The 10,095-nt window shown below is 45.8% G+C and overlaps 1 protein-coding gene across 4 annotated transcripts in view; it reads left to right on the top strand.

Moving 5' to 3' along the window:
- Positions 1 to 5,213, top strand: part of LOC147628979 (uncharacterized) — a 31,545-nt gene extending 26,332 nt beyond the window's left edge. For all 4 annotated transcript variants that reach the window (XR_015267868.1, XM_086812168.1, XM_086812169.1 and 1 more), the window contains 2 exons: positions 4,514 to 4,582; positions 4,724 to 5,213. Coding sequence is in view for 3 of the 4 variants with exons in the window: in XM_086812168.1 (XP_086668294.1) it covers positions 4,514 to 4,582; positions 4,724 to 4,996 (342 nt within the window). In the remaining variant the exon portion in view is untranslated. The remainder of the gene's footprint in view (positions 1 to 4,513; positions 4,583 to 4,723) is intronic.
- Positions 5,214 to 10,095: the final 4,882 nt, after the last annotated feature.

The following is a 10,095-nucleotide window of genomic DNA, read 5'->3' on the forward strand; positions in this document are numbered from 1 at the left end:
TTGTTGATCTCATCCTCCTCCGAACGGGATTCGGAGAGATCCACCTCAGGATCTATCGGGTTGTTGATCTCATCCTCCCCCAAACAAGATTCGGAGAGATCCATCTACTAGCTCACTAGTTCAGCTTTGGGCTCGGATTCTAGTTCTAGTGCTTGAATTTTGGACAAAGGCACCTCCTCGGAAACCCCTCTTTCGGTGATCATTTCTTAGGAGCTCCTCTATCTTGGAATCTCTTCCACACTTCGGCCAACGCTCGATCTTGAGCTGCTCCTCAATCCTAGGTGATTCCATCAAGTACTTCATCCCTCCTACCATAACCCATGCCATGAATTTATTTCTCACCTCGTTGAAGATCTGCGCTCTCATTTGCTGTACTGGAAGTCTTGCTTGACGTAGTGTCACCGAAGCATCAAAATACAAGTTGCTGATATGCAAAATGCAACGTAAGATTTTAAAAAAAAATTGGGAAAAAAGTTATGAAAAAAAGTGGGGTGGCACTAATGACGTTGTGTGGGGAATCTATGACCCCTCCCAAACCCAGTGTATAGATGAAAGAAAGGTACAAATGAAGGTGTGAAGTTGAATCCAAGTGGCCAAAGACGGCACATTGCCGGGAGGATAAGAGCATGTGCGCTAAATCAAAATAGAAAGCATATGTAAGAACGTAGGAGACGGGCAGCGCATCTATTCTGGAACAGTCAGGGCAGCGACGGCTCTATGAGAGCGAGGGGAAAAAGAGTTTTTTGAGACAGGTGTAAAGGGGGGTGGGCTTGAGAGACCATCAGTGAAGCAACTGTAGTGAAGTGTGTCTCCTGCAGTTTTCTTTTCTCTTTGAGGGTAGCAGGCTAGTGAACCTGCATATTGTGAAGATTGTAGAGAAGCGGAGCAACGCAGTGTGAGAAAGAGTTGTGGATTAGAGGAGGAGGTGCAGAAGAGCATAGAATTGGCCTTGAGGTGTGTCTTCGAGTTCTTTGTGTAGACTTTCTGTTAGATACGTGATCCCGTCTAATCATCTTCGACTGTAGCTGCTGTAATGAAAGCTGAGAAGTGCAACCGCAGGGATCCACCAAAGGAAGATTCTTGAGTTTAAAGTGTCTTCTTCTTTTATCTGTGAGCCCCAAGCCTCAGGGATGTTGAGGCACTGTGCTATTGTTTAATCTGAAGCAGACAGATAGTCGGGATTATAACTAGTGTCTTGATGTTCTGTGAAGAGGTGTGTGTGGTTTTGATTGAGTTTGTGTGATAGGTCATCTGTATGTGCTAGTCTGATGTCTGGGTAGTTTCCTTTTGATGAGTCCGAAGAGAGTCCTGCAGGATGATGTCCAGAGAGTGCTGCAGGTTGCAGACTTGGGTTGTTTAGAGGATTTGGAGGGTAGTGTTGAGGATGATCCGGTTGGGGAGGTTTTCTATGTGGGTGAGGACGTGTTGAGAAGCAATGGGTGTGAAGGTTTGATGCAAGTACAAGTGTTGCAGAATTTTTTGAGCTACATGTAGGAATTGGAGTTGACATGAATGGAAATCCAGGGAGGAGGCTGGACGGTGAGCTTGCTTGGTTGTTGCTGTTGTTTGAAAGGGACAAGGCTAAGGGGATGTTTGTAGGATGCTTGCACATTTTTGATTCGGGTGGACGGATCAACTTAATTGGATGGTTTTGGAGGGTACTTTTTCCCCCCTTTGATCCAGGAGGGGATAGAAGAGCTGGATGCTACTGTTGATACTGTAGATAGAGCTGAGTGGAGAGTTTTTTGAAAGAGAGAAGTTTTAAGCAGAAAGTATGCAGTGAAACAAAAGAATGTGTTTCACCACGGGAGGCGGGCTAAATGTGTGGGAAATCTATGACCCCTCCCAAACCCAGTGTATAGATGGGAAGGTATGAACAAAGGTGTGAAGTCGAATCCAAGTGGCCAAAGATGGCACATGGCCGGGAGGATAAGAGCATGTGCGCTAAATCAAAATAGAAAGCATATGGAAGAATGTAGGAGACGGACGGCGCATCTATTCTTGAACAATCAGGGCAGCGACAGTTCTATGAGAGCGAGGGGAAAAGAGTTTTTTGAGACATGTGCGAAGGGGGGTGGTCTTGAGAGACCGTCAGTGAAGCAGTGAAGTGTGTCTTCTGCAGTTTTCTTCTCTCTTTGAGGGTAGCAGGCTAGTGAACCTGCATAGTGTGAAGATTGTAGAGAAGCGGAGCAGCGCAGTGTGAGAAAGAGTCGTGGATCAGAGCAGAAGGTGCAGAAGAGCAGAGAATTGGCCTTGAGGTGTGTCTTCAGGTTCTCTGTGTAGGCTTTCTGTTAGATACATGATCCCATCTAATCATCTTCGACTGTAGCTGCTGTAATGAAAGCTGAGAAGTGCAACCGCCGGGATCCACCATAGGAGGATTCTTGAGTTTACTGTGTCTTCTTTTATCTGTGAGCCCCAGGCCTTAGGGATGTCGAGGCACTGCGTTATTGTTTAATCTGAAGCAGACAGAGAGTTGGGATTATAACTGTTGTCTTGATGTTCTGTGAAGAGGTGTTTGTGGTTTTGATTGAGTTTGTGTGATAGGTCATCTGTATGTGCCAGTCTGATGTCTGGGTAGTTTCCTTCTGAGTCAGAATAAGTTGAAGAGGTATAGGGTCATTTCGGTGTGTCAGCTGGACATCAGTTAGATCAGCTGAAGGTGTAAGGATCTTGTTCTGACTGGTTTGAGCTTGAGAGAAGTGTGTATGGGCCAGAGCTCACAGTTTGGACTGTCAGTAGTTAGCTATCAAAAAGGCTAGTGGACAGAAGGTGTTTCTGTGGCAGCTACGGTTAGGTTTGAGTCAGCTGGGTGTCCACAGGGTTAGGTCTTGGCTTGGATTGAGTGTCAGGTGTGTATAGAAGTGCTAGTTGACGTAGAGGAGAGAGTATTTGCATCACCTGGGTCAGTTGAGCAAGCCTTAAAGTCATTCGGAGGCAGTTGTGGGTCAACTGCAGTCAGCAAAAGGTTTGTAGTGTGATATCCTTTTAAGATGAGTGTAGCCTATGTGCCTGAGAGAGTCTGCGGACACAGAGAAGCTTTTTTTTTGTAAACGCTTTGGAAGCAGAATTCTGTCCCCGAATTTTGAGGCAAAACTCAGATTGGTTCAATCAGCAAAGAGGTCAGAAGAGAGTCGGCAGGAGATCCAGGAAGGTCGTGGGAATTGGTGTATATGGTCAGCTGATAGTTGGAGGACATCTAGGACACCTGGAGGATAGATTTCTGTCTGGGAACTAGAAGAGGATTTCGGAGGCAAAACAGGGTGATCTTTGTCAGTTGGAGGTAGGTGATTTTGGTCAGTTGGAGGTTAGGAGAGGCTCTTAGAAGGATGATCAGAGCTGTTGGAGGTCTGTGTTGACCTAGGAGGACAGTTTGAGGAGCTGACTGGGTCAGAAGGGGAGGTTGGGAGGGTATAGAAGGGTTCAATTGAGTCGGTTGGAGGTAGGAGGACAGGTGCAGATCTGGTTGGAGCCCTTGGAGCTGGGATCCTAGTGTCCCCAATTCTGATCCCATAGTGTTCTTTTCTTGTGTGCCTGCTAGTGGTGTATAGAGGCCATCACCCAGAGGCCACACAACATGGCACTGACATGTGACAAGAAAGCAATGCAAGGTCACCTTACAAGCTTGGAATGAGCGACTAGCTTTTGAAACATGCCTTCCGCATGCTGCGATGTTGCTACAAAGATATCATCTGCAAAGCTACATGTTCCCCCTCCTTGTGAAACAACTCCACTCCCCCCCCCCCCCCCCCCAACCCCTCCCCCCAACCCTCCCCTTCCTCTTCCCCTCTCTTGCGCAAATAGAGATATACGTACTTAAGTTCCTTGTAACCGTACCCAAATTGCCCTGACAGGTCCTCTCTGTCTCATTGATCCCCCTCCTTCATGTCTTCAAGGCTCTCCATCGGGTGGAGATTCTCCCATCCAAGGAGAAAGGCTGCAGGGCAAAGCAGCAAAAGCCTGGATCTCATTGTGAGAACTCCATGCAACTCTTGTAAGTTTATTAGTTTAGAGTGTCTTTTCTTGTGTGCAAAATAATGTAGCTGTTGGAGGTTCCTATATTTTGTGCATGTGCAGGGGTGGTTTGGTGTTGCATAAGGTCCTTGAATCATCCATGTGGAGGGGGATTTATATAGGCCATGAAGGGCTGCTCCATAGCTTCACTCTTTCCTGGCCTGGTCTTTTGAGGAAGTGGAGGCCAGCACTGGAGATGGGTCTCTGCTAGCCCTCCCCCAGCTTATGCAGATGTGGCTTTTGGGGCACGCTAGACTGTTGAGGTCATGGTTGCAGGCTGCAGCGCATTCCAACAGCAGCCATGTTGACAAAATGTTGAAAGAGCTTGAGTTTCAATTGTTGCATCAATTGTACATGCCCTTGGGTGCTCACATGAGCGCTGATGTTGTAGCCTCTAGTCTATGCTATGCATTATTGAGTTGATGGCCTGAAGCTTGTGAGTATACTCAATTTGCACTTTTGTTTTGTTGAATTAGTAACATCTCTGCTTCTTTACCAGGGTCATTGGCCTTTTCCACGTGACAAGCTCATGCAAGGATATGCTTACATTCTTACTCACCCTGGCACGGTACTGGTTTAGATTTTGATAAGGGATCTTTTGCAAAAGTTTGATTCAAGTTCCTCGTCTAACGACTTTCTTGTGATTAGGATGTATAAAAGTGCTTTCCTAGAATGAAATCAAAATTCATACCTATGTTGTATTGTGCAGCCTGTTATCTTTTACGATCACTTCTATGATTTTGGCTTGCGTGACCCCATAGCAGAGCTGATTGCTGTGCGAACGCGCACTGGTGTAGATTGCCGGAGTGCTGTTAAGATCTATCAAGCAACCAACCAAGGATATGTTGCTCAAGTGGGGGATAATCTGGTCATGAAGTTGGGTCATCTAGACTGGAACCCCTCCAAGCAAAACAACTTGGAGGGAAATTGGCAACGTTGTGTGGACAAGGGTGCAGATTATCAGATATGGGAAAGGAGTTAAGGCTATGTAAGTTATGAGCAGTTTCAAAAGCTGAAGGCATTGTTGTAGTTTGTTGCAGCTTGATTGGCTTGAGGTTGAGGGAGGGCACTCCAAGCATTTTTTTTTTGTATATCAATAGTCATGTATTATATCAACATTGATTTGATTTGGACAGCATCATGTCCAGTGTCATCTATATGCTCTTAATGTATCCAAGAAAAGAAATAATCTTCATGAAGCTACATATCTAGTGAGAAAAGTTGTAGAAATCATTTGTGTTCAATACTTCAACAAAGCAACATTTCAAGTAGGCAAGGTTTAGTTTTAAGTAAATTAAACAAGAGTGGTCACATCAAGTAGTAGAAGTAAATGTTAAATAGTCCACGTGCAAACAGAGTAGGTAATTATGGTTTGCCAAAATGTACTCGCATGGCTTAGTGACAAGCTGTACATGGCCAAGAAAGATAAGTTTGTAAGTTCAAAGTTACCTCACAACCTCATGTTAACCTATGACGGACATTGAGACGTACTATGTTTTACGTCATTAATTTAAATATTCTGAGTCATGGGCCGGGCTTGTCGGCACCATATGTTAAGGATAAAGGGATTGGGTGATCGCCGATGAGAGGCGCACCTTGAATATCAGCAGGGTAAGGGTTAGGATCGGCCGGCCATGTATGGACGCCCATGTGTGAACAGCCAAGTCACCTATAAGAGTCAAATGTAACCCTAAAATCGTCAAATGTAACCCTAAAATCTTCATTCTCATGTGTTGAATACAAGGGTGCTCTTGTCTTATCTCCTTGGTTTCCTTCTCCTACGTGTGAGAGAGAGAGAGAGAGAGAGAGAGAGAGTGAGTGAGAGAGCGATCGAGCACTGTGTAGCGGCACGGCGGCGGCGAGGCGGTAGAGCGGCGACGGCGGCTCCTCCTTCACTGCTACGACGCAGGAATTCTTCACGGCGGCGGTTAGAGCGGTGAGTGACACACCCTTGCATTCTGTTTGAGCTTACTTTCCTGGTTGTATGCTTGTAGCCATTCGTGGCTCGCATACGGTGTTCGGCAAGTCCCCAGCTACGACCTGTGCGGCAAAAGCACACATTTTTGGCGCCGCTGCCGGGGAGATGCCCTGCACCAAGCTCGAGTTTGTAGCTCGGGCTGTTGCGTGAAGTGAAATTTGCACTGTAGGAAAGACGACTGTGTGTTTGTTGTTGAGGTGTTTCTGTGTTTTGAAATCAGTTTCTGCAATTTGTTTTCTGCAATTCTGTTCCTTTTGTTATTTTTTCGCACCGCGTGCGTTCTGTTCTCTGGTTTTCTGCGTGTGAGGGGGGATTTTTGAATTCCCAGGCCTGCACTGTGTGCGAATTGCGCTGCGGCAAAGTCTGAACCCTAGAAAGAAATCCTAGAAAACTTATCCCAAATTAAAAAAAAAGAGGAAAAAGAAAAAATTAATTTTGAAAAAAAAAAAAACAAAAATAAAAAAGAAAAAAAATAATTTTGAAAAAAAATAAAAATAAAAAAATAAATTTTTTAAAAAGAAAAAAACCAAACGTGTGAAGAGGAAAGATTTTTTATTTGGAGAAAAAAAATTTGAAAAGAAAAACCCCCAATTGACCCCGACCCCCGGTCTCGGTCTTTTGATATATATATATAGGAGAGTGAGCCTCCATAGCTTTCTTTCAAGTGAGAGCTTATGGGAAGTTGTGTCCTATATGTAGCCCACCCCCCAAAGGAGTGAAGTGAGCATGTGGGATAAAGCCTTCACCCTTTTCTCCACAAGCAAATAGGCCTTCACCCTTTCCCCCACAAGGAAACAGACTGTTTTAAGGACCACAGGAGCTCTGTATAGGTGAACACGGTGTTGTAAAGCACGCTAGGACCCTTTAAACGATACGCTCGTTTCGAGCTATCACACGCCCTAGTTCAGGTTCGACCATAAGTAAGGGGGTTAGAAACGGGTTAAAAACAATATAAAAACAAGTAAAAATGGGGTGCGAAACACCTAAGAAACCACTTGTGTGGGCTTCAAAGGTAGTCACCAACGCCCGTAGGGTACCCACGTCACATGCATCTACGCTCTGGTCGGGTACTAGAGTCTGAGCCACTAGAAAGCGTTTCAGTTTATGCAGGCTCACACCATCCCTCCACGTTGGCATCTTGGCCTTCGGCTGGAACCCAAGGGAGTGCAACCCAAGATCTACGAATAGTGGATAGTGACTCGTCCTCTGACTCAGAAGCCATGGAAGGGCACCCTACCAAGAACCCTGAGGAGACAAGCCAAAACATGCCAATTTGGGTCCCACAACCCGGATCTAGCATGTTTAGTCGTCTAATAGAGACCTTTAGTAGAGCTACACGCTCTGAACATGCGACAAGCGAAGTAAATGAAGGAGGAGGGGTAGTGGATTCGCCATTCACATCTCATGTAGACCCTATCCTCCCAAAGAGTGTCCATGTGGATATTCTACCCACTTCGTTTAATGAGGGCCTTGCTGAGCTACCACCTTTCGACGCGTCTCCTAAAGTAGAGGTCCCTAGAAGCCAATCCATAAGAAGTGACATTGCGTCCACTTCAAGAAACCCGTTTGGCACACTAAGTCTGGATGGGATATTTCTCAATGAAAATTGGGAATATGATCTACACATAGAGACTCTAACTGACCTATACACGGGCTACACATACCATGTAGGTTGGTTAGAAGTCCTACGATCTATATCTAGCGCCACTAATCTAGAGGAGCAACAACAAATGATATGTGAGGTTATTCATAGAATTATCCAAATTGAGAGGCAAAATAGGGGAGTGAACTTAGGTTCCACTGGCCCTATGAGATTTTTGGATACAGGCAAGGCCAAACAACCAACCCTATCACAATTGGAGACTCCCTCGATGAGTCCCATAGACCCTTCATATGTTGTTTCACCTGGAGTCTCAATGCAAGTTGAGCCCACGAGCAGTAACTTTAGCTTCCCAACCTTGGCTCAACTTTCCATTAAGGAATCCACAATGCCTACCCCAATGATGAGCATAACAGAAAGTGCACCTGTTACCGCTGTAGTTAGTACGACACCGCTACCTAGTGGAACAGTACATACAACAGTGCGTGCCAGTGCCTATCGACCATATGTACCTATCGCTACTCATGCTCATGTAGCTCCTACGCCTCTTAGTATGCCAATGGCGTATGCTCCATGATCGCCTTATCACAACCCTTATCCAAGAGGAGCTAGGCCTAGTCACATATCATATCCTACGACATTTGCCAACATACCCAGACCAACGCCAACTCCTATCAGCCAGGCTATCCCAGAAGTGCCTCCACCAGCTATGCCTGCTCACCTAGGTGATCTCGCAGCGTTTGCTCAGACGATCGGACGATCTATTGCGGAAAACATGCGGGGCATGCCTGAGAGAGAACCTAGAAGCAAGGCAGTACAAGTGGCTAAGCTCACTCAGAACTTCAGTGGTAACGAGGATGTTAGGAAGCACATTGAAGTCTTCGAACACGTGTGTGATTCCTTGGAAGAGCACAATGAGCTGCATAAGTGTAAAGCCTTAGACTTAACCTTGAGTGGGAAGGCCGGAGATTGGTATCGAACCTTAAGGGTTGAAGAGCGCACTCACTACCCCACTCTCAAGAGATTGTTCTTGAAAGAATACATACGTGAGGGTGTGCTTTGGGGAGTAGCATCTCAACTCCAAAAAGCTGAACGCGAGGAAGGGGAGTTAGTGAGAGACTTTATAAGTCGATTGAAGCATCTAAATTCTCGCTGCACTCCCGATGAGCGCTTCAATAATAACCAACTGCTCGATAGATTCATTCGAGCGCCATGAGGACATATACAATGGCCTAGTCATTAGAGGTCTTACAACGTGGGAAGCAGTCACTACCAAGGCAATCCAGTTAGAAGACAACTTGATGATTGCAGGTAAAAAGGTGTCTTCGGAGACAAAATCCGTTAGTTCGCAAGTATCTGGGCACGAGCCAATGACGGTAAAACCTATTGCCAAGGAGCCCAAGATATCTGAAATGTCTGTGTGACCGACCTTACTAAGGCTCTCCAAGAATACTTTAGGGGTAATCGAGCTCCTCAAAATAGCCATATGTACCCAAGAAGAGAGCAACAATGGTGTTCGATTTGCTTAGGACCACATAGCACGAGTGAATGTCCCACATTCAGAGTCAAATTCAATGGGAATTGCAATGCATGTGGTAAGTATGGCCATCAATCTAAAGATTGCCTAGTACTTAAGCGAATGTTGGCAAATCAGGCACCACTAGCCTGGTCAAACACACCTCAAGTACCCGCGCTAATGCCTGCACAACTTGTTGACAGCACATAGTTCCAAGGAACCCGAATGTAGTCCAGTCTGTGCCGTTACCACTGCCAGTGCTAGGACCACAACCTCCACATCCAAGGATTACCCCAGTAAACCAGATGGGTTGTGAGTCACATAGTGCGTGTGGGGATTATGAAGAGGAGATAGACCCCACTGTTTCATATGGGATTGATACGTTTGAACTGATTCCCCAGTACTACATGGAGGATCGTTTCGGGCAAGTCAAGCCTGTATATCAAGCGGCTGCTCTCGCCACAAGAGGGAAAAACCTTAATACCTTGGCGAGGAGACCACCTCTTCAATGCTACGAGTGTGGTGGACCGCATCGTGTAGCGGAGTGCCCTAATAGGCTGCTACAGAAGATCGCTACTCAGATGCAACCAAATCAAGGGAGCACATCGGGAATGCCGGTACTTACATGTAATCGTTGTGGCATAGATCATTTGATTGCTCAATGTCCACATAATCCTAATGCACCCAAGATTACGCCATTGAATTTGGTTGAGGTCACCAACCAGGCACGAGGAACCATACCTGTCGTACCTGCGAATGTAGTTACACGGTTAATGCTTCAAAATCAAAACTACATTCTCGAAGAGAGGGATACTGCATCAATTGCTCGAGCAAAGAAAAAGAAAACGCGGCGGAAGAGATCGCTTAATGCCACGAGCTCCAAGCCTAGTTCAAAGACTAACATAGAGACAGGAGACGACCCCGTGTATATGAATGATCCTGAAGATGATTCCGATTCAATAGAAACCATGGGGACCAACGCCACTA

The sequence above is a fragment of the Cibotium barometz genome, chromosome 18, assembly GCF_041138505.1.
Source record: "Cibotium barometz isolate CiBa-2024 chromosome 18, ASM4113850v1, whole genome shotgun sequence".
Classification (NCBI taxonomy): Eukaryota; Viridiplantae; Streptophyta; class Polypodiopsida; order Cyatheales; family Cibotiaceae; genus Cibotium; species Cibotium barometz.